Below are 24,321 nucleotides of genomic sequence, written 5' to 3' on the forward strand. Positions count from 1 at the left end.
ACTCCAAGTGTGGTCTGAGGAACCGCCATGTCAACATCCATGTCAACATCACCTGGGAACTGGTTAGACATGCAGACCCCACCCCATGTTGACTGTAGTTAGGAAGATCCCCGGATAATTTGAATGCATGTTAAATTTGAGAAGCATTTTTTTTCAGTGTAAGCTCTATGCTCAATGTGGGGTTTGAACTCATGACTCTGAGATCGAGTCACATGCTCTACGATTGAGCCGGCCGGGCGCCCCAAGAAGCACTCCTTAAAGCAGTGCTGTGAACTCTGGCTTACACGTTAGACTCTCCAAGGGAGCCTGAAAACAACATGTCCAGGCCCCACCCCAAAGATTCTGACTCATAGTGGTTGAGAGTGGGGACTGGACACTGGAAATGTTTAGCAGATCTACAGTGACTCTGTGTGTAGCCAGGGATGAGAACTGACCTAAAGTTCCCGAAACTTCCTTCTAACAAGGCAGAGTTGCTATAAGATCTGAGGTCTTCAAGTTCCATGCTTCTTAATGAAGTATTCTATATTATGATTGAATCTAAAACCTGGTTAACTCCCGGAAGACAGGAATACATTAAAAAATATTTTTTAACATCATGTAGACTAGTTTCAAGAGCAATTATATATCTTGGGATAAGAAACAAAACAACTAAAACACACAGAACAATTTAGGTCTTTTTTTTTTTTTTTCCCATAAGTAAGCCCAGGCTCACTGTGGGATTTGAACTCGAGACCCTGAGATCAAGAGTCTCTACCAGTAGAGCCAGCCAGTTCATCCCAGGGTCTTAATTTTTTTTTTTTTTTAAGATTTATTTATATTTGAGAGAGATAGAACGCCCGTAAGAGAACACGAGTACAGGTAGGCTGAGAGAGAGGGAATTCTCTAGCAGCATGATTCCTTAATCCTGACCTGAGCTAAAATCAAGAGTTGGACACCTAACCAAGAGCCTCCCAGGCACACCCCAGGGTCTTATACCATTTTTTTTTTTTAAGAATTTATTTATTGAGACATAGGCAGAGGGAGAAGCAGGCTCCCCCTGGGGAGCCTGATGCAAGACTCAAACTGAGGACCCCAGGATCATGACCTGAGCCGAAGGCAGAGGCTCAACCACTGAGCCACCCAGGCGCTCCGGGTCTTCTTAAATGCATCAGAATATTGGCTATCCCACCCTCCATCATGTTCTCACTTCCCTGCATGGGTCACGCAGCAGCATGCTAAAAAGTCCCAATACTGTGGTCATTAAAATGAGCAAAATAGGCCTACTGGCCCTGCTACCACCTGATGTCTTCAGGCTATAAATGCAGCTTTCCAAGGGATCTCCACAGGGCCTCCTGAGTCATTTCCTGAAGTGATGAGCATACAGCCAGCTGGCTAAAAGCTACTGTGTTATCTGAATCCCAAGATGCTGTTGAATCTGACCTCTGGTTTTCTGTTTCCAGAAGACCAGCATGCAGTCAACAGTCCACACGACAAGAAGTGTGGAGGCTGACGTTCACTTTAGTGAGGCTGCTGGGGGGAGTTCACAGTAGCTGGCTGTAAAACAGGACTCCCACAATGCTTGCCAACTTTGAAGCCACACTGGACCTGCTTGAATCGGTTGCTCTTGCTTCAAGGTACTGATCCTTTCAGCTGTGAGGCTGCCAGAAACTCAGTGGAGCCAGAGCCAAGTGTTTACCCTTAGAACTGCTTTTTAATTATGACTGATTCCTACGTCTTCTGGAAGGCAATAAAGTTGGGAAATCTTGCCTAAGAGCAGGACAAGGCTGAGGACACCTTAATGCACTGAAAAATTATTGAGGACCCTAAAGATTTTTCATTTATGTAGATTATATGCAGTGGTGTGCTGGAGTCAGCTTGTATCAGAATTCAATATTCAGGAATTTTGTTCTTTTTTTTAAAAATATTTTATTTATTTATTCATGAGAAACACAGAGAGAGAGGCAGAGACACAGGCAGAGGGAGAAGCAGGCTCCCTGCAGGGACCCTGATGTGGGACTCAATCTTGGGACCTTGGGATCACATCCTGCGCCGAAGGTAGACGCTCAAGTACTGAGCTACCAGGCACCCCTCAATATTCAGGAATTTCTCAAGCCAACTGTTGAACCATTGAAAACTTGAAATTGGCAGCCAAGAAGGGTGTTTACACTATGGAAATTGGCAAATGCTATGTATTGGGGCTCTTTTCTTTTTCTCTGGAGATCAACAGCAAACCACACCGATTGTATCCACCAACATTTACCATATTAGACATTAAAATGGAGAACTTTAGAAAATATTTTTCACTTAATAAATCTATGACACGTTAACAGAAATACTATATTCTTTTCACAAAAAATTTTTCTTCCCCAAATAATGATTTCTTGAGGACAGTTGCACTGTTTTCTGTCTTTGCACACTTCTTTAATGGCTGGCTTTGATGGAAGACGGTCAGATTTTCGTGTCTCCTCCTACGTTCCCTCTGTTGTGATATCCCGTCGTGCAGTCACTGGAAAACTCAACTGCATGGTCATGAAAGAATCAGACCGAGGAAAAGCAAATGACACAGTAGTGCTAAGAGAGCTGTGATGTCATACATCTTTCAGAAAGGCCTCAAAGACTCAGAATCCCTGCACTGGAGCATTTCTTCTTTGTTCACACTGCGGCCTGCTTAACCACTTCCTGCACCAGGCACAACTAGGCTTATCCTGAGCTCAGTTACTCTCCACACATACCTCTGGTCTAGTAATTTTGAAAGGAAGAGCCACACGGTGATGCCATTTCTGCCAGGAAATCACTGTTGTGGCTGTTTTCCCCTTCATTTTTGCTAGGTCACCTTGAAGATTAGTTTCTGGTAGAGGGTCCAGGCCTCACACACTTAAAAACCTCGTTCAAAGGGCAGCCCCGGTGGCACAGCAGTTTGGCGCTGCCTGCACCCAGGATCGAGTCCCACATCGGGCTCCCTGAATGGAGCCTGCGTCTCCCTCTCCCTCTGCCTGTGTCTCTGCCTCTCTCTCTGTGTCTATGAATAAATAAATAAAATCTTAAAAAAAAAAAAACAACTTCGTTCATAAACACCGCTTAACTTTGTCCACTTGCTCTTAGGGCTTAAACCTTCCTGAAGGATATGCCAATTTTTCTCCATTTCTTACATTTATAAGAATAACCTAAAATTTTCCACATTTGTATTCAATAGCCAAATATCCTATTTCCTTAAAAATCCTATTTTTGATGTGGTAGGAAAAGACAAACTATTGTGTGTTAAGAAAATTCAAGTGTGTGTGTGTGTTTTAAGATTTTACTTATTTATTTGGCAGCGAGGGGGAGCGCCAGCAGGGGCACAACAGGCAGAGGGGGCAGGGAAGCAGGCTCCCCAGAGCTCGGAGCCAGAGGTCGGAGGTCGGAGGTCGGAGGTCGGGCCCCACCCCAGCGCCTCAGGGCATGGCCCGGGTCCAAGGCAGACGCTTAACCTACTGAGCCACCTCGGCGCCCCTCAAGTGTGTGTATTTAACTTCAAACATATTTTGAAAAATCACAGTAAAAGGGTTAAAGGTCACTTTCTGGTTAGGGCAGGGGTCCCATTTCTGGTGGCCACTGGTGGGGCCTATTTCAATATATCCAGGCCTGAAACATTTACCGAGCGTCCAGGCCTCAGAAACTTAAGCTTGTGTATTAACTTAAAAATTCTGTTGACTGAATAATTCTTCAGCTGAAAAATGTTCTTGTTGATTATGGATATAGAAATATGTTTATTATAATGTTTCTTACTGGGACGCCCGGGTGGCTTAGTGGTTGATAGCCCGCCTTCAGCCCAGGGTGTGACCCCGGGTCCCGGGATCAAGTCCCCTGTCGGGCTCCCAGCATGGAGCCTGCTTCTCCCTCTGCCTGTGTCTCATGAATAAATAAATAACATCTTAAAAAAAAGTGTTTCTTACTGATCTTCAACTCTCAGAGGTGCTAATCATTCTGTGTTTAATTCCCTCCCCTGCCCCTGCCTTTGCCCCAGGGAGCACTAGATGGTAAGGGCTGTCCCTCGAAGGGCAGTCCTTGGGGTTTCATCATAGCCTCCTGGCTCGAACAGGTAATTTTTCTCTCTTTCTTAGGAAAGAAACGTAGACTGTTCCTGATGCCTACAGCCCAGGAATCTGAACATATTCTCAATGACACAACTTTCAATTTTCTTAAGAATGTATAAAAAAAAAAAAAAGCACAGAAAGCTTGTCACCCAACTCCTTTGTTTTTCCAGCTCTATTCCCAAGAGGCAGACCTTCACGGACTAAGTCACCAGGTTCCCTTGACCTCTGAGTTTGGGTTAAGACCAAAAGCAAGACCAGGACACACCAGTGAGAGGTCAGAGGGTTGAAGCACAGGTCGGAGTAACCCCTCGTCTACCCCTTCGGGCCTGGGGTGATAACGGTCCCCCGGATTGCCAGTCCTTGCTGTGCTTCAGCAGCCACCACTAGCTCCACAGATGTCCCTGTGGGCATCTCTGTGCATCGCCTCTTCATGAAACACCTTCAGCTAAACCCTAAGACCTGGCCTTCCTGCCCGCAGCCCTGATAGATACAGTCTATTTATTTATTCCAAATTTATTCCAAACAGATACCAAGCAAACTTTCATGTTTATTAATATAGGTTACATATATATTTTAAAAAGAGATAACATAAAAACAATGACATAATGTAAGTACAGACTGATAACAGAGTAATGATAGTCATATTAGGTCAGAGGTATTTTAACATTTCAGATTGAATAAACAAATCTCCACTGAGTTGGGTAAGATACAGTAACTAAATTAATAAAATCAATGCTAAAAAAATAAAGTCAATGCTAGCTTCTACTTACATTATGTTATTCTATTTAATTATTCCATGGCATTTGGAAATTGTTTGCTCTTTTAAATAGGTTAAACATCTGCCTTGCAACTTTTCATTTTTGTTTAAAAGGCCAACACTGCTTCATTAGGAAAAGATTACATATTTCAACTTAATTTTTAAATTATTTTCTGTACTTAATACTAATCATGGGGTTAAAAAATGCCTTTAAAATCATCTCACTAACTTAAAAAAAGTGAATGGAAAATGTAGAATAATTTTCCTATATTTCAAAGTCTGTTTCATTTTCTTCTGCTCTGTCTCATCAAAATGGCATCATTGATTATTCTACAAAAATCTGATTAAATTTATTGAAAGCATTTATAAATAAATCATGTCCAATTAATGCAGACCAGAGGACTTTTTTTTTTTTTTTTTTTTTCAGAGGACTTGTTTTTAAGAATATGCTTCCTGTGTTGTGTTATGTTTTCATCTCAAGTTAGAACCACAGGAAATAATAATCCAAATGTTCAGTGTTCTTCAACTGACAATCTTTGCTTGTATGAAACGTGTACGGTGACATCTAGCTAAAAGAACTCTACAGAAGGACATGTTTTATTTATTATACACATACCACACTCTGTATTGGTCTAATTTGTTTTCCTTGTGGGCAGGTCTCCGTTTTACCCAACTCTATATGCCCAGCACCCATCATTGCGCCCGGAGCACAGAACGTGTGTTCATGTTGGCTCTGTGAGTGTTTCCATCTGAGAGTGGTCCTGGTGGGATAACTGCTGGAAGCAAAGGTGCCTTCTTTCTCTGCTCTTAAAATGGGCAGGAAAGTCGTTTATATTCATTATCTCCTGGGATAGCACAACCTACTTTGCCAATTTATAATACACAAGACAGTTCACAGCCACCCCTGGAGGGAACGTCAGGAGGAGAGCGCAGCTGTGGTGGTCCCAGTGCTGAACTCTGGCAGGCTCAGCTGGGGGGTTCCTGGCCAGCCCATGCCTGAAACGACCCTGCTTTGCATCTACTGCGTGGAGACCTCCACCTGGGGGCAGATTACTTTGAAAGCCAACCTAAGGCCACTTGTGGACCTACGCTCATTCTTGGTTTACATACACAGAGTGCAAAATATCAAACATGCCACCCATATCATTTGTTTTCATAATTTAAAGAATTCAAACCTTGATATGTTTAAAATGAAGAACAGTAGAACTTCCTCTACACACAGATAGTACTACTAAGTCTTATCCCTTAATAAGTTAAACTTTGCTGTCGAGCAATTGCAAGATACACTTTTTTGCAAAAGCTCCGTAAGTCCGAACCATAGGGTCCCTCCCTATAGATGAACATCTTCAGATGTTCTGGGCTAAACTCCAGCAACCTAAATATCTCTTTCCTTATCTCTGGTGGAAAAAAGAGAGGGTTTCAAGTGTCTATTCTACACTGCATTACAAATGATGTAAGTATGTGTGCACACACCTATCCACATCCACGCATATGTATGTAGTAAGTCTCCTAAATGCATGAGAAGAGGACATTCCGTTATTATCGTGGCACTGGCGATACTCTCTCGCAATGACACTGTTTTCTATTCTTGTTATCTTTTCCAGTAACTAACAAATACACACGATTAACGGCTCTCACGAGAAAGAAGCATGTGAATCATATATTTGTTGTTTTTGATCGTAAATACCTTTTTGGCAGGGACTGATACAATCCTCAGGCTGCTCACTATTTTAACGTTTTCTTTTTAACTCACCAACAGTCCCCTTTCCTAAGTTAAAAGCTTTTTGTATATGCTGTTATTCAGGTTACTAGAGCAGGTGTCCATCTTACTTGCCATCAGCTGACCACTGCTGTTGTAACTGCTGGGATCGGAACCCTCCTTGCAGCATAAGATGCCGTAGAGGTGCTTCTGGCACTCGGAAGAAGCATAGTAGTAAATCAAGGGATCGAGGCAACAGCTTATGCTGCTGACACAGACACACAGGAGGTAGGCAAAGTAGGCAGCCTCTGTCACGGAATCTTGAGAGAGGAATGAGTAATGCAGAATCAGGAGGACATTTGTGGGTCCGAAGCAAATGATGAAAATGCAGAAGACAGCGAGGGACAAGAACAAAGCCCGGGATTTCTTGCTCCGGTTGGCAACCGTGGAGGAGCTCAGACACCGGATGATGGACACGTAACAGATGGTGGAAATGATCAGGGGCACAAAAAAGAAGACAGCAGAGAAGGATGAGAAGTAATACGCATAATAGCCTTCGAGCAGGGTTTCATTGAGCACGTCATGGCAGGTGGTTATGTTGAGCCCCGGCACCTGGGTGGTCTGCTCCTTGAGGAGCAGAGGCACCACCCCCGCGATGGCCATGGCCCAGATGGCCAGACAAGTGAAGGACGCCCTTCCCAGGGTACGCCAGGAGAGGGACTGGATGGGGTACACGACGGCCAAGAACCGGTCAACGCTGATGACCGTCATGAGCATGATGGAGGCGTACATGTTACAGTAGAAGGCGGCGGTGACAAAGCGACACAGTTCAGAACCAAATTTCCAATCACTGCCAGAAAAGTAATAGCTGATCTTGAAGGGGAGCACTGACGCGAAGAGCACATCTGCCGCAGCCAGATGTAACATGTACACCACAGCGGGCTTCTTGATCTTCATCTTCCAGATAAACACGAGGATGGCCATGATATTCAGAGGAAGGCTTACTGCAAACACACCAGTGTAGACAGAGGGGATAAAGAGTGTCAGCCAGGAGCTGGTCAGATATCCCGAGGCATCCTCCGAGATAGACACAGGGGGCAGTTTTTGAAGAGGACGGCTTTTATTGATGGAGCTTAATCTGACTTCAGGAAACTCGCTTTCATTTTTCTCCTCATCATCCTCCAGTGGGAATGGTTCAAATCCATCATTGGTATTCTTGAGAAAAAATGACCGGGGATCCACAGTAGCATTGGTTGCTTTTGATACTTAAAAAAACAAAAAAAAAAAAAAAAAAAGAAAGAACAATTAAAAAGGCAAAAAGACAAACAGAATACATTTTACTTTTATTTTTTGTGCTCTTACTAGGAGAGTGGGTAGGTAAAGAGCAAGTAATGCATAAATGGACTGCAGACCTTACCAGGGAATTGGCTAACTCAAATACTCAGAAGGACAGAGGCAAATGCACCCTGAAGACGTCAGGAAAGGCTCAGTACCTGACATGAAGGGAAAAAAAAGCAGTGACTTCGTTTCCATACTAGCCACCATCTCTAAACAAATCCCTCCCAGGCTCTAGACTTTGCTTTCCTTCATAGGCCTTCACGTGTACATTTTCACCATTTAGTTTGCAGACATCCCTAGAAACCCACTGTTCCTGATGCAAACATCTGACAGAAACGGGAGGACTTCTTAGGTTTTGGGGCTTGAGGCAAATTCAGAGAAAGACCAAAGGCTCTAATTTCCATGGCCACCGTCCATGTGACAGTAGTTTTCCTGTACTACCTTTAGTTTGTTTACACAGTAGGATGTCCCAAATCTCTCATCACATTTGGACCCAGCAACAGCTCCTCGGGTTATCCCCTAATACAACTGCAAGGTGCACACCACTCTAGTCATCTTCCTGTCTCCTTCCTGAGCAGGTCCATGGGTAGCAGATGTTCTAGGCCGGTGGCCTTCCTTAGCTCAGTTCCAGGATGCTACACGCACCAAGGCAGATGCCAGGCCAATGAGGCTTTCCTGAGTGTCAACCAGAAGTCAGAATAAAGGCTCAGTTGCAAACTTCCTCCTTTTATCATCCTCTTCCACCAAAAGCATCCATTTAAAATGTTCATCAGAGAAAGGCAACACTTAGCTGCTGTAACTCAACCAGCTTTTCCTTCTGAGGAGCTTTTGCTAAAGTTCTGCGATTGAGGAAAGTTGGGCAAAGAGCTGGCAGGTCCTGCGAAGCTGAGGACCAGGGAGAGGAAGCACAGAAGAGTGAAGCCTCCGTCACCGAGCGTCTACCACAAGCTCTGGACATGCAGGTCACTTAGAAGTGACATCAGAGGATTTAAAATCTGGCTAGAAATTGCTCAAGTACAGTGGATTTTCAAACCTTTGGTCTTACTTTTCATTGGTGGACCCTTTGTGCAAACAAAAGTTTACACAGAGAGGAATAATGCCGTAAAAGACAGTGATCTAGTTCTGGAATGGCTCTGTAGGGTCACTGGAACCAATCACCCCTTAGATAGAAATGAAAAACCCTTAACTCTTTTCCTCCTCCAAATCAATGACCTGAAGGCACTCAAGTTCCTAAGGTGCTGCTGGGTAGAGGAGAAATGAATATTGAAAGAAAGGATGGCACCTGGTGACATTCTCGTTTTCTTGACTTTCATAGTTAGCTTGAGAGAAGGCCAAAGCCACAAAGGATGACTAAAACTAGATAGAAAGCCCACAGTTTCCGGCCTGAAGAACCAGAGGGTAGAGTTCAGGGCAACCGTAGTCACTGGAAAGTGAGGAGAGGAATAAAGTTAGAGAAGGGAGCCAGTTCTAAATTCCAATGTGAATTTGCCCCAGGCTCTGACTGACTCTGGAACCATGCACCGCTAAGGGACGACCCAAAGCAGCTCTGCTAAAGACAGAAGAAGCAAAGTGATATTTTGCTCAAGATGGTGAATGTGCAGTTTGAGTCCAACCAAATTAATTGCCTGCTAAAGCTAAAAACCAAAATCTTTTGGAGAAATAAAACAAAATCCTGAGTCTTTACAGTATGGCAATGTCCGAGGTACAATCTCAAATCATTTGATACCCAAAGAAACACAAATTAGAAAACAAACTGAGGGGTACTGGAGGGGAGGGGAGTGGGGGAATGGGGTAACTGGGTGATGGTCATTAAGGAGGGCAGGTGATGTGATGAGCACTGGGTGTTATATAACTCATAAATTGTTGAATACTACATCTGAGACTAATGATGTACTATATGTTGGCTAACTGAATTTCTTCTTTCTTTTTCTTTTTGGCTAATTGAATTTAAATAATAATAATAATAATAATAATAAATAATGCCGGAAAATTATGACTTAGTCTCAAGAAAAAAATGATAAGCAGTGGAAACCAATCTTAAGATGGCCCAGATATTGGATTTAGCAAATAAGGATTTTAAAGGATGTGTTGCAATGAAGTAAAGGGAAATATCTATTGAAATGGGAAAAAAAAAAAAAAAACTATCAGCAAAGAAACCAACCAATGGAAATTCTAGAACTAGAAAGTAACATACAATAAAATGGCATCTATTTCCAAAATAAGGAGCAAAGCTAGAGTCGAACAGGACCTGGTGGTGAAAGGTGGAAATGAGACTCTCTTAGCAAGGTCATGGCTGGGCCCCTGAAGGTGAAGGGGTGGCCTGGCAGGAGATCTGTCACAGGGAAGGCCAAGTGTCTCCAGTGATGAGCTTCTGAGAAAACAGATAGGTCTAGATTGTTCCTCAAGGGTAAGAAACCATTACTATTAATCTCTGAATCTCCAGTGCCCTGCACATGGTAAGAGTTCCTTAAATTGGCTTTTATTACTTTGTTTTGTTTTATTTTATTTTATTTTTTTATTACTTTTTAAAAAATATTATATTTATTTGAGAGAGAGAAAGAGAGAAAGTGAGCACCAGCGATGGTGGGGGCAGGGAATAGGGAGAAGCAGACTCCCCGCTGAGCTGGGAACCCTACACGGGGCTCGATCCCAGGACCCTGAGATCATGACCTGCGCCAAAGGCAGACACCCAACCAACTGAGCCGCCCAGGTGCCCTGTAAGCTGGCTTTTAGTCACAGATTTGCATTCTAACATTGGCTCTGCCAGAAGTCACTTAACGCCCTGGAACTCCGTCTCAGAATCCTTGAAGTGGGATTCCAACACCTGTCTGACCTACAAATCTGGCATCCAGGTGGATCCCTTGTGAAGTAGGGCATGTGCTTCCTTTGTAAACTCTACAAATTAATCAATGGAGGAAATGAATATTATTCTTCTCCTTTCACTTCAGTGCAACTTGCTTTTAGATTCAATTATTTGCTTACTCTCATTTATTTTAAATTAAAATGGAATCTGTGCTCCTCCTTCCCTCCTGTTCAGCAATGTTTAGTTTTTCAGTATGATGAGGAACACGAACAGGTTGCAAAGTAGAGAGCCCAGCATTCCAGAGCTGTATATCCAATTTCAAATTGACAGCCATTTCCAGAAGGATACCTTTCTTCCTTTGTGATGCGTCTTACTCTGAGTGCATCCTGACCCATTGGCATGGAGGCCCCTGTGGGATGGGGGGCTGTCTCCCAGGCCATAATGAGTGTGTGGGGAGCTGAAAGAAAAGAATGAATGGGTTCTGGCATTTTAATACCACAAAGGTCAGTGTCCTATAAATGCTGACCCAGAAGAACCTGAAGGTCACACAGTTTTCCTCTGCAGTTTGTACCCTGGCTAGATGAAGGACTTCTGTCACTGGTGGAGGGAAAGGGGTATACACACAGGTGTGCCGAAACAGGTAGGAATCCAGGCATTACCTGGAGGAACAATACAGTTTGAAAACTACTCAACACTCATACCTAAGCCTCTTAGATACTATCACTTCGTTTGAAAATAAAACTGTCAATGGATTTTACTCTCCATTTAGTACTTTGGTATTAAGTATTTGTCTTAAAAAATGTCTTCCTGGGGCACCTGGGTGGTGCAGTGATGGAGCGTCTGCCTTCAGCTCACATCATGATCCTGGGGTCCTGCGAGCGACTCCCATATCCGGCTCCCTGGAGGGAGCCTGCTTCTCCCTCTGCCTCTGTCTCTGTGTCTCTCATGAACAGATAAATAAAATATTTTTTAAAAATGTCTTCCCTGGCTAGGCCTTTTTAGACAGCACAGTGTTTATAACAGAAACATTATACCCACTGAAACAGGAAATTTTATAGGATGCAACCCAGGAAGAATGCATAATTCCTCGATTAAATATCATTACCTTAGGTAATGATATCATTACCTTGCTCCTATAGGTTTGATATTTTGGCTTTTACGGAATTAAAAAATGTCAGCCAAAAAATTAAAAAAACAAAATTTAACTATCTACCAGGATCAAAGAAATAAACAAAACCAATTCCAAGTAACCAGACATACCCCCTTAGGCTGCCATTCAAGTTTAAGTATATCCCATTTCCTCCCATCCTGGCACAGCTCACAGGTCAAGGAGAAAGAGCTGTCACCGAGCCAAAAGTTCAAAAGCTCTTGTAATTCATCAGCGGTTTTGTTGTTAAGCTATGGTTTCACATACAAAAAAAAAAAAAGCAGCTCAGGTCCTAATATCAGTTCTCATGCTTCTTGCAAAGTTTCTCTCAATTTAGGTTTCTCTTAAATGGTTCTAGAGTAGTTTTGTGATCCAGTATAGCACACAGCTAAATGCTTCAAGATGGACTCTCTAACTGGAGAATTTTAAAAATTAGAAAGTCAGGCAATGCTTCTCCTATCTTTGATGAGATCTGGCCTGGAAGCTGAGTGGTGACTAGATGCGTTATCAAAATCTCATGCGATTCTGGGATTTATTTCATGCCAGTCCTCCGAGGCACCAGCCTTGGTTCTGACTCAGGGCTCTCCCCTACAAGGCTTACAAATTAAAGCAGAAGACCCAGGACCTTGCCCACATTCCCACACAGAGCAGAACAGCTGTTCCCTGCACTTATCCACAAGTGAATCAACACTACAGGCTACAGAGAAATAAGGAAGAGGATGATGGAAAATTAGTAGAAACCTATGAATTCCATCAAATGGAAAACAGCAGTATTATTGCAATATTCCACCGTCTCAAAAGCAAATGCACACCATTTTCTAATGCAAAGAACCAGTGTTTCCAGAAAGAAATGGCAGGTTCCAGATCCAGGGTAGGAAACCTGTAAGATGAGCTTTGAACATCTTTAAAGAATATTGGGGTCGGGTCAGAAAGACTCTGGAGTCAATCTGAAAGGTGTCCCAATGCCAAGGTGCAACAATTGATCACCAAAATAATGACAAAAGTGAATTAAAACATTTGAAACCTGCCACATATCTTAAGATCCATGAATTCATAATGATACTGAAAGGAAAATGATGCATTTCTGATCACCTTTGGAGGAGATTAGGGGGCCTGGTATGAAAACTGGTATATAAAAGCAAGATTGAAACATTTATCCTGCCTTTTCTGTATTTCAGGGAAATAGAACAGTCAGCGGCAGAAAGTTCTTCTTTATAAAATAATTCCAGCTCATAAACACAGAAACAATAACAGATTTAGGAAAGCATCATTTGGAAGCTCTTGGCTAAATAATGGACTGAGTCTGATCCCCAGTGGTCACTAAAACCACTAGGTGAAGAGGGATGGAAAATTTCATAACAGCTGGAGCAAGTGGACAATGCCTGAGTCCACTGAGTAAGCAATCTTAAGTTTACAAAAAACGGAGACAATCCTGAGATGCATCAGGAAGTACATGGCACCACTACTGACTCGGTCTTGCATAAAACCAAACCTACATGTGAACAGGCCTCCAGATGTACCTACCATGTGACCAAAAACACAAGGACAGATGGGCATGCTACAGGCCTTAAGTGAACATCCCTAGTGACGCAGCTGGCCAGATCCGGTGTGTGGGGGAGTCTCTACAGCAAATGACCCAGTTCCTGTGAGAAATAAACAGCCATGAGAAAGGAGGAGACAGGAAACAGTAACAGATGAAAAGAAATGTCAGAGACATACCAACCAGATGTAATGGTTGGTTTAACAAGGATCCTGATTTTAATAAAACAATTGTAAAAAGGCATTTATGAGACAGCAAAATTTGAATGCTGACTGAACAGAGTGCCCAATGTTAAGAAATTGGTATTCATATTTTAGGTGAGACAATGGTATTATAGTTATTTATTTATTTATTTAAAAAACATTTTACTCATTCATTTGACAGAGAGAGAGAGAGAGCGCGCACACAAGCAGGGAGAGTGGCAGAGGCAGCCTCTATAGTTATATATTTAAAAAAGAGTTCTTGGGGCACTTGGGTGACGCAGTCAGTTAAATGTCCAACCTCGGCTTGGGTCATGATCTTAGGGTCCTGGGATGGAGCTCTGCGTAGGGCTTTACACTGAGTGGGGAATCTGCTTGTTCCTCTCCCTCTGCTCCTACCCCTAACTCATGCTCTCAATCTCTCTCTCTTTTTTTTTTAGATTTTATTTATTTATTCACAGAGAGAGAGAGGCAGAGATACAGGCAGAAGGAGAAGCAGGCTCCATGCAGGGAGCCTGATGCAGGACTCGATCCTGGGACTGCAGGATCACACCCTGGGCCAAAGGCAGGCGCTTAACCACTAAGCCACCCAGGTGTCTCTCATGCTCTCTCTCAAATAAATAAAATCTTAAAAAAAAAAAAAAGAGTTCTTATCTGAGGATATATACCAATGTGTTTATGGATGAAATCATACATATGTCTGGGATTTGCCTTAAAATTGTCCATTTGGGAGTGAAGAAAACTGAGGTATAGATAAAACAAGATATGGGGAGTAATCATATAGTTCACTTTTATGTATGTTTGAAAATTTTCATAATACAAGGTAAAAAAAACCCAAATACTATATGCACATTTACTTGCTACTAAAAACTAAGGACAAAGGTTTTTGCTTTTGTTTTTCTATTGTCTCCGACTTGATAGGAAAAAAGTTTTTCAGTGTTTGTATGAACAGTTTTCGTTTCTTTGTTTTTGTTTGTTTGTTTTTTGGGAGAGAGAAAGATATAGCCAGCAGAAAGAGGAGCAGAGACGGAGAAAGAGAGAACCTCATGCAGGCTCCAGGCTCAATGCAGAGCCAGACTCAAGGCTTGATCTCAAGCCCTGAGATTGTGACCTGAGCCAAAATCAAGAGTCGGACGCTTAACCGACTGAGCCACCCAGGTGCTCCGTGAATACAGTTTTACATTTAATAAATTCATGTGATACCAGCTCCTCAAAGCCTTTTCTGGAATATGGAGGAATTGTTATGAAAAACACTTAACGTTTGTTGAACACCTACTATGTGCTATGTACTTCATACCATACTTCTTGTAACTCTAATGTTTCTTTTCTTTTCCTTCTTTTTTTTTTTTTAAGATTTTATTTATTTATTCATGACAGGCAGAGAGAGGCAGAGAGACAGGCAGAGGGAGAAGCAGGCTCCTCGCAGGGAGCCCGATGCAGGACTCCATCCCGGGGACCCAGGGTCACGACCTGAGCCGAAGGCAGACGCTCAACCACTGAGCCACCCAGGCGCCCTGTAACTCTAACATTTCTACAAGATAAGCATTATAATCCATTTTATGGCCAACATGCAGAGGCACAGACAAGCTAAATAACTAATCCAGAGTCACAGAATTTGTAAGTGGAGGGGGGCCAGGATTTGAACCTAGATTTTCCTGGCTCCAAAGCTCATACCCTTTGAACCACATCACATTACTCTGTCTCTTTAAAAAGACTGGAGATTCATGGCCTACTCCTGAAACAGTACAACTGTTTTCCTCTAATTCGTCTAGTCCTTGTAACTGCAGGTAGTACAGGACCACGTGAACGTCTAACTTAAGTTGATGATGCCCATGGCTATTGCTTGGGAATTCAGGGTCCTGCTGACCTTGGCTGCACACCAGTCACACGCTGACAACCTAGTCCTCACACACACATCAGCTGTAGTAGGGAGACATTCGAGGACAAAACAGAAAATTCTTTAAAACCGTTCAAAATGGGGCAGAAACGAGCAGTAAGTGAACAAAAGTTTCTGCTATGGGAGAACCAGAATTAAAGGTAGGAGAAGGTAAATCCTGACTCCAGGGTTAAGAAAAGGTGGCCTAGCATGGGAGGCTGTTCCCCTCCTACCCGCATCCCGGAGCAGGGGTGGGCTGAAGGCCTGGGGGAGCCAGCCTGGGGCAGCTGGGAGCAGGGGTCTGGGGAGCGTAGGGTCAAGACAAGCCGGAAATGGAGGCGCCGGTGCCCTCAGCTGGAACAGGCGCGGGAGGGCGGCTGAGGAGCCTGCAGGCCCGGCCTGGAGCCTTGGGGGGCGGCCCGACGTGTGGGTAGGAAGGACGCTAGCGGGCCACGCGGGAGCTATCCTGACCCCCGGCTTTTCCCAGTCTTGCAGCCTGTTTTGCACCAGAAGTCACAGGCCCTGAGCTCCGCGTCCTGGGGCTGTTGCTCTCGGAAACAAAAAGCTAAAATGAAAACTAGTTCACTCTAAAGGATGTTAATAATGATCAGCAATTCCTCCCAGTACCAAGCTGTCTCTGTCCCTAACCCCGCCCGCGTCCTACGTGGTCTGTAAATCTGAACTCAAACAAAGAAGATCCTGGTTGTGAGAGAAACTATTGCAAACGGCACTTCCTGGAAGGCAAGCTCTTCTTGTAAAGCGAAAAGGCGGCGTCAATTCCGCTAACGTGGGACAGCTTGCTGCATCTGCTACACTAGGTTTTCAGTGATGGTAGAGACTTGATAGGGTTATGACATCAACTTATAGGGTTTAACAAGCTTTTTTATTTTTTAAAAGATTTTATTTGTTCATGAGACACACACACACAGAGACAGAGAGGCAGAGGCACAGGCAGAGGGAGAAGCAGGCTCCATGCCGGGAGCCCGATATGGGACTTGATCCCAGGACTCCAGGACCACGTCCCTGGCCGAAGGCAGATGCTCAACGGCTGAGCCAGCCAGGCGTCCCATAACAAGCTTTTTAAAAAAAGAGAGTGGTGTAGAAAATACTGGCACGCACAGCACATGGTTGTACTCTTGTTTCAGATCTACAGGTACACAACTGCCCATGTATATTTATTGCAAACACACATGTCACAATGTAAAGTATACGTCTTACAGTTTTCTCTGTTGGTTAGCAAAAAAAAGGAAATACTGGAAAATACTGACAATACTATAATACCTGACTTTTAATTCACTATGGACTTGAAATAGATGATGTAATGTCCTTTCTTGAGTTAAATAAATTTCTTTCACATGCAAATTACAGGTTGTTCCTGTTATTTCAAAGGGTAGATTATTTTTTTATAAATTTATTTTTTATTGGTGTTCAATTTGCCAACATATAGAATAACACCCAGTGCTCATCCCATCAAGTGCCCCCCTCAGTGCCCATCACCCAGTCACCCCCACCCCCCACCCACCTCCTCTTGGGTAGATTGTTTTGAACATAAAAAGTGCCTAAAGGACTGTAAGTCCTCCTCCATGACAGAACTTCATTGGATGCCCTGGGACGAGGAGGAAGGCTGTGACTTCAGGGCTTTCTGCAAAACCCACACAAGGTCAGCGCAGAAGAGTGTTTGGAGGAAGTGGAAGCTCCTACCCAGAAAAAACAATCTGAGCGTAGAGAGAGAGCTCTTGCCCTGACAGTTTCAGGCTCAGGCAAGAGAGGGCAAAAGGCGGAATGAAAGAAATCTCAAACCAGAAAAATAGATGGAAAACTCTGAATGTTGAAACTGTGGAGCCCCCCAATAATCAGCACTAGGTAAAAAATAAGCCAATGCTGTGGTTCAATAATGACTCTTCCAGAGTGTTTTTTGAAGCATTCATAGCACAGGGGGCAGCCCGGCCCACACTCCTGAAAACTCTGAAAGAGGAGTCCTCAAGTGCCCAAGGGCACGTCTCATACGCAGCCAGGTGCCTGCGGCATGCAGAGGAGGTAACCTCACACAGGTCAACAAAGCAAATCTGTGGTTGTCAGAGACTGGGGGTCAAGTGCTTAAGGGGTACAGGGCTTGTTTTGGGGTGATGGAAATATTTTGGAATTAGACAGAGGTGGTGATTACACAATATTGTAAGTGCATCAAACTGTACACTTTACGATGGTTCATTTAATACTATGTAAGTTTTACACCATCTTAAAAATATAGGAAAGGAAGGAGTTCTGAGGGAAAAGAGGGATGTGTGTCGCAACAGAGGAGAGGAGGGGACTCCCCTGTCCTGTGGAACTCCACCCAGCCCAACCCCCCCCAGTTCCAGTGTGTGAGGGTGACAAGGACAGAGGTGAATGCCTGAGGGAGGGGAAGGGGTAGAAAGCGCAGGGGGACAGACAGGCCAGAAGCCTTTTGGAAGAGGAGCAACTTCAGAGCTGCTGAGAAAGTGCAAGTTAGGGTTCTAGCACACAGATCCACTCAGAATGAAGGGCAGAGAGATGCTGAATTAGAAAGATAGAGAGAGGGGAGGAAAGGCATCCAGCAGAGAGGACATGAGGTATTCCTGAGAAAGGGCCCCCTTCCCTCAAAACACTCTCTCACACAAAGGAAGGGCGGACCAATTTAAGGAGGAACCTACTATCTTCATTTGTCCTACAGAAGTCAAAGGCACCAGGGAATGAAAAAAATGAAAGAATGAGGGAGGGAGAGAGAAGAAATTCATTCAGACAGATACCAGAGTAGAGATGTACTTCTTGCTGTGTCATAAGCAATTTGGCTTTGGGCTTTATACAGGTTTCTGGTCTGCTTAGGGCCCAATCATGTCCTGTTTTGTGTCTTTTGTTTAGGCTTAGGACCACAGTCTCAGTAATAGCCAATTAATTAGCATATTCATGAGGAGGGATCCATTTATAGCCTGCCTTATCATGTGTTTGCAAAAGTAAATGGCAGGGTACAACCCAAGCATCAATGTTCACTGATCACCTCCATGTGCTAGGCCTGGGCTACAGATCAATGGGGTGCAGACTTTGCCCTCTAGGGGTTCTGGGGAGCATGGGAGAGTTACTCTTCTCTACTGCTGGGGGTCTGGATGGTTTCCTCTCTATCCAGGTGGATAGAGAAACCCTGTAATAAGGAAAGACAGGCCTATGGTCAAACAGGAGTTCCACTTCTTGCCAGACTTGTGACTTAACCATTTGAGACTGTTTACTTACATGTAAAATGGGGATACCACATACTCAAAAGATTGTTGAGAGGAATAAACAAGACAGTATACGTAAAATACCTAAAAAGGATGCTGATGTAGTAGGTGCTTGATATAGAGTGGCTGGGATTTTATTTATTTATTCATGAGAGACAGAGAGAGGGGCAGAGACACGGGCAGAGGGAGAATCAGGCTCCATGCGGGAAGCCTGATGCGGGACTTGATCCCGGGACCCCAGGATCCCAACCTGAGCCGAAGGCCAATGCTCAACCACTGAGCCACCCAGGTGTCCTAGAGTGGCTGTTTTTAATTAAATGTGAACATGTGGAGCGTAAGGGAGGGCATTTTGGCCAGAGGGCATGGCAGGGGGCAGAGGCCAGAGAAAGCCTAGCTCCCAGGAGGAGGGACTGGAGGGTAGGGCTGGGTGGAACATGGGTAATCTCACAGGTTACATAACAGAGGCGGCTGCGTAGAGGCTTGGGACCCATCCTGCAAGGGGAGGGGCACCTCCTTCTATGCTGAGTAAATGGGCTTGAGCCTGTGGGCAGCCGTGCAGCACGTGGCTTCTCCCAGCCAATCCCCTCTGCCACAGTATCAGCGATTCTTTTTTTTTTTTTTTTTAATTTATGATAGTCACACAGAGAGAGAGAGAGGCAGAGACACAGGCAGAGGGAGGAGCAGGCTCCATGCCCCGGGAGCCCGACGTGGGACTCGATCCCGGGTCTCCAGGATCACGCCCTGGGCCAAAGGCAGGCGCTAAACCGCTGCGCCACCCAGGGATCCCAGTATCAGCGATTCTTGAACCCTTCCATCCTTCATGCAGATCCTTATAAAATTGATAAGCGTCACCTCTTGGATGCTGGCCCTCTTTGATCTCACTTAAATTACCCAAGAGAAAGGGAAGTAAATTGGGTAATGAACTTACGAATTTCTCAATAAACATTTGCGGAGCAGACCCTGGTTCTAGACTTCCTGGGCATAAATGGAAGCCTATAATCTTGGCCGGGGAGATGAGATACCCACATAGTGACAGTGCAGCAAATGCCAAAACGAGCGGGTACAAAAGTCCCAAGAGCTTCAGGAAAGCTGAAACTGGTGGGCAGGGCCAGCCTGGAGAGCTTTCCAGGGCCTGGGGTCTTAGGCTTCCTCCCATCACGTAAAGTGCTGAGGGCAGATACCCTTTAGAACTGCCAGTGGGCCGTGATAAGACAAAGCAGACCTATTTTTAGTTGATCTTATGAGTGATTTCAACTCTAGAGACACTTATTTCCTGCACACAGGACCCCCTCCTCCATCTGGAGCTTTGCTATACTGTCTCTGAGTCCTGGTTTCAGGGGGATGCCCGCCAGCCTTAGCAGTGTTTTCTGAGAGGGGGAGACTCTCAGGTGATCCGAGTGCAAATGCCTCCGGGCCTCCGGGCCCAGGGCCTGCCCCCGAAGAGGACTCAGCTCCGGCTCTTTTTTTTTCTCTCACCCTCCTTTCTTCTTTCCCTCCCAAAGTGCTTCCAGAATCCAGTGTAGATAAGCTAGCCAATCTCTGTTCGGTTATCCGTCTACGCTAGCATGTCCAGCTTAGCGTGCCCCTTCTCAGTTCACAAGCAAGAAAGCTGAGCACAAACACTGTGGACTTCACCGTACTCCCCCACAGGCGCCAAGGTCTTGGGGGCCTTGAGGAAGGGTGACTTCAGGGGATCTGTGCCGGTATAAACTTATTCCTGACCTCACCATCCAAATCTCATACAACAATTTGTATTCTCAAGAGCTTGTCCCCAAATAAAAGTACAAAGTCACATCACAGAGCACATAACACCGTACAGTTCCCAGGACTCTGCAGGCGTCTTCAGACACCAGGAGACCGTGCGGATGTTCTCCGCAGCCCCCGGGGCTGCTGCAGAGCCGGCTCCTGCGTGGAGCTTGTGCTTTGCCCAAAAGCACCAGAGCAGAACTCAGTCTGATGGAGAGAAAACTCTACCTTTGTCACCTCTTATTCTTAATGCAACTACTCTAGTTCCAGTGTGAAAACGGCGTAAAGGACACAATCTGTCACCAATAAGAAAAAGTACTATCACTATAAAGACATTGAAAAGTGTTTTCCCTTGGGTTCTGTTAAAAACCAGTTACCCGTTAAAAACAACTTTTTTTTTTTACCAGTTAAAAACAACTCCGTCCTGCTTTTTTTTGCGGGGGGGGGGGGGATTTGGAAAATACATGTACTTGGTCAGGTAGCCAGACACTTGGAGACACGCAGTGGGTGGGACTCGTGTCGGGGTGGGCAGCCCCCCTGGCAGCGGCCCGAAGGGCGGCAGTGAGACCCCAGGGCGCGAGGCGGCCGCCCCTGGGGACGCCCCCGGCCTCGGCGCGCTCGGGAGGCCGGGGCTGCTGCGGGCTCCCCGCCCGGCCTCCCCGCCCCCCCGGCTGCCGCCGCCGGTGCCCTTTGCTCTCCCCACGTGTAAAACGTGCAAGAAAAGCCATTTTCCAACAAAAGAAAACTTTATCGGGGGCGCCTCTCCGCTGTGTATCGAACGCGCCAGGAGCGGCGGAGCGGCGTGGGCCGCGGTCTCCCCGGGGCGGTCCTGGCACGAGGGCCCGGAGGCGCAGGGCCGCGCGGCCGCGGAGCAAGGGCGCCCCGGACGGCAGCTCCCGCGGCCCAGGCAGGGCGCCCCCCGCCCCCCCCGCGGGGCCCGGCTCTCACCCGGCTGGCGGCCGCGGACGCGCGCGGACAGCAGGGGGCCGCACAGACCGAGTCCCGCGGCGACCAGCAGCAGCCTCCCCGGCCCCATTGTCCCGGCGCCGGCGCCCCTCGGCTCGGCTGCGCGCCCTCCCTGCGGCCGCGGGCTCCGACCGCCGCACACTGCGGGCCGCGGGGCGCTCCACGCGGGGCTGGGCACGCTCGGCGGGCGGCGGGCGGCGACTCTGCGGGCGGCCGGGCGGCGGCGGCTCCCCGAGGACGCGGGCGGCGGGGCGGGGCGGGGCGGGGCGGGGCGGGGCGCGGGGGCGGGGGCGGGGCGCGCGGAGCCCCGCGGCCGGAGCCGGGACGGACCCCGAGCCCCGCCGCCGCCCCGCCCCCGCGCCCCGCCCCCTCCCGGCGCGCCCCCGCCCCCTCGCCCCTGCTCCACGCCCCCTGTCCCCCGTCTGCGCCCCCCGCCCCGCTCCCACCCGGCGCGCCCCCGCCCCCGCCCCCGCCCCCGCCCCCTCGCCCCTGCCGGGCGGGAGAATCCCAACGCGACCGTTTCCCTCCCGGCGCCCGTGGCCGGCGGAGCTCGGGGCCTCGGACGGGCTTCGGCGGCCGCTCGCGGCACCTCTGCGGCCCCGGGAGCACGGCCTCCGTGGCGGGGCTCCGCGCACCCAGGCGCCCCCGGCCCTTCCCGCCCGCCGCCCAGGCCGGGGGAGGCCAGCGGGAAGCTTCGAAGTGACTCGTGTTCTTTTCACTGTAGCGAGAGCGGACAGGCTGCGCCCTCCAGGGAGCAGGGCCGGGAGGAGGAGCCGCCCGAACGCGGAGGCCTCCGCTAGTCGGTGAAGCTTTGCCCCCGGGGGTCGCGCTGCTCCGCAGCGGGCGGGGATCCCGAGGGCGCCCCCCCGGCCCCGCCCCTCCCGCGGCGGCCGCCCCCGCCCCGCCCCCCGCAGCACCTGCGCGGCCTTCGCGGCCCCTCCCACGGCGGCCGCCCTCGGCTCCCCGCCCGGACCGCCGTCCCCCGGCCTCCCCCCTTCTCCCCACCCACCTCCCGCAGCACCTGCGCGGCCCCTCCCCCGCCCCTACCCTCGCTCCACGCACCCCTGCTCCCCGCCCTCGGCCCCCCCACCTCTGCTCCCCCCGCCCCCGGCCCCCCCACCTCTGCTCCCCCCACCCCCCCGCGGCCCCTCCCCCGCCCCTACCCTCGCTCCACGCACCCCTGCTCCCCGCCCTGGGCGCCCCCACCTCTGCTCCCCCCGCCCCCCCCGCGCGGCCCCTCCCTCGCCCCTACCCTCGCTCCACGCACCCCTGCTCCCACCCTCGGCCCCCCACCTCTGCTCCCCCCGCCCCCCCCGCAGCACCTGCGCGGCCCCGTCCCCGCCCCTCGCTCCACGCCCCCCTGCTCCCCGCTCTCAGCCCCCTCACCTCTGCTCCCCCCGCCCCCCCGCAGCACCTGCGCGGCCCCTCCCTCGCCCCTACCCTCGCTCCACGCACCCCTGCTCCCCACCCTCGGGCCCCCCACCTCTGCTCCCCCCGCTCCCCCCGCAGCACCTGCGCGGCCCCGCCCCCGCCCCTCGCTCCACGCCCCCCTGCTCCCCGCCTTCGGCCCCCCCACCTCTGCTCCCCCCGCCGCCCTCGCAGCACCTGCGCGGCCCCTCCCTCGCCACTACCCTCGCTCCACGCACCCCTGCTCCCCACCCTCGGGCCCCCCACCTCTGCTCCCCCCGCCCCCCCCCGCAGCACCTGCGCGGCCCCGCCCCCGCCCCTCGCTCCACGCCCCCCTGCTCCCCGCCTTCGGCACCCCCACCTCTGCTCCCCCCCGCCGCCCTCGCAGCACCTGCGCGGCCCCTCCCTCGCCCCTACCCTCGCTTCACGCACCCCTGCTCCCCACCCTCGGGCCCCCCACCTCTGCTCCCCCCGCCCCCCCCGCAGCACCTGCGCGGCCCCGACCCCGCCCCTCGCTCCACGCACCCCTGCTCCCCGCCCTCGGCCCCCTCACCTCTGCTCCCCCCGCCCCCCCCCGCAGCACCTGCGCGGCCCCTCCCCCGCCCCTCGCTCCACGCCCCCCTGCTCCCCGCCTTCGGCACCCCCACCTCTGCTCCCCCCGCCCGCCCCCCGCAGCACCTGCGCGGCCCCTCCCCCTCCCCCGCCCCTCGCTACACGCCCCCTCCCCCCCCTCCCCTCGCTCCGCTTCCCCGACCGCAGCGCCCGAGAGCGGACGCGAACCCCGACAGCATGCGTCGCCTCACTCCCTTGTACCTTTTCCTCGGTCCCAAAAATGCCATCGATTTTAAGACTCACTGAAATTCATATGCACAGAGCTGCTGCCGGACTGTGGCGGCCGTGGTCCTAAGACGTCTCCGATTCGGGATTGCTCAAACGTGAACAAAGACCAATTAGAATCAATGAAACAGTGTAGACTATGCGTGTAATCCTTAGGGCCGCCCGGGTGGCCCGCGGCTTAGTGCCTCCTCCTCCGGGCCTGATCCTGGGGTCCTGGGGTCGAGTCCCAGGTCTGGCTCCCCACAGGAGCCTACCTCTCCCTCGGCCTGTGTCTCTGCCTCTCTCTCTCTCTCTCTCTCTCTCTCTCTCTCTCTCTCTCTCTCTCTCTCTCTCCCTCTCTCTCTGTGTCTCATGAATAAATAAAACCTTAAAAAAATAATATATGTAGCAAAAAATTCAAACAATTCAAGGATGTTAAATGAAAAGTAAAAGTATCTTTGGCCTCCCCTTCCAAGAACCACTTATCCATCATGATTGAGATTAAAAGTTTCTGTCCATTAGGAATGGACAGAATTCGTATCCACATGCAAGTGTATATATACATCCTTAAAATATGAATGGAATAATACCATGAATACACTTTTAAGTTGTAACTATTTCAATGGTAGAAAATGTTTTCGACCATTTTACAAAATTCTTGTTTAAAAGGACGCTTTTTTTTTGCTTAGTTATTAGAACAGAATACACAGGGGGCTAGTGAAATGCATGCTTCATCCTTTGTGC

The 24,321-nt window shown here is 48.5% G+C and overlaps 1 protein-coding gene across 4 annotated transcripts; it reads right to left on the bottom strand.

Moving 5' to 3' along the window:
• Positions 1-4,579: 4,579 nt before the first annotated feature.
• Positions 4,580-23,703, bottom strand: F2R (coagulation factor II thrombin receptor). Of its 4 annotated transcripts, XM_035714331.2 has the most exons (4): positions 21,337-21,468; positions 13,321-13,439; positions 7,926-8,001; positions 4,580-7,773 (listed from the first exon to the last, which is right to left on the bottom strand). In XM_035714331.2, the coding sequence occupies exon 4, from the start codon at positions 7,490-7,492 to the stop codon at positions 6,578-6,580; it is 915 nt and encodes a 304-aa protein (XP_035570224.1). In that variant the 5' UTR covers positions 7,493-7,773; positions 7,926-8,001; positions 13,321-13,439; positions 21,337-21,468; the 3' UTR covers positions 4,580-6,577. The 4 variants fall into 4 exon arrangements, with proteins under 4 accessions (XP_035570224.1, XP_035570225.1, XP_025292895.1 ...); XM_035714332.2 differs by lacking the exons at positions 7,926-8,001; positions 13,321-13,439; positions 21,337-21,468 and adding an exon at positions 23,575-23,703; XM_025437110.3 differs by lacking the exons at positions 7,926-8,001; positions 13,321-13,439; positions 21,337-21,468 and adding an exon at positions 23,617-23,637.
• Between the last annotated feature and the right edge of the window lie 618 nt (positions 23,704-24,321).

This window comes from Canis lupus, chromosome 3 (assembly GCF_003254725.2).
Source record: "Canis lupus dingo isolate Sandy chromosome 3, ASM325472v2, whole genome shotgun sequence".
Lineage (NCBI taxonomy): Eukaryota > Metazoa > Chordata > Mammalia > Carnivora > Canidae > Canis > Canis lupus.

Coding starts and splice junctions, on each gene's coding strand:
- F2R (XM_025437109.3), bottom strand. CDS start 21,424: ATGGGGCCGGGGAGGCTGCTGCTGGTCGCCGCGGGACTCGGTCTGTGC. Junction 7,774..21,336: donor CGTCCGCGGCCGCCAGCCGG/GTGAGAGCCGGG, acceptor TGTTTTTTTAAG/TATCAAAAGCAACCAATGCT.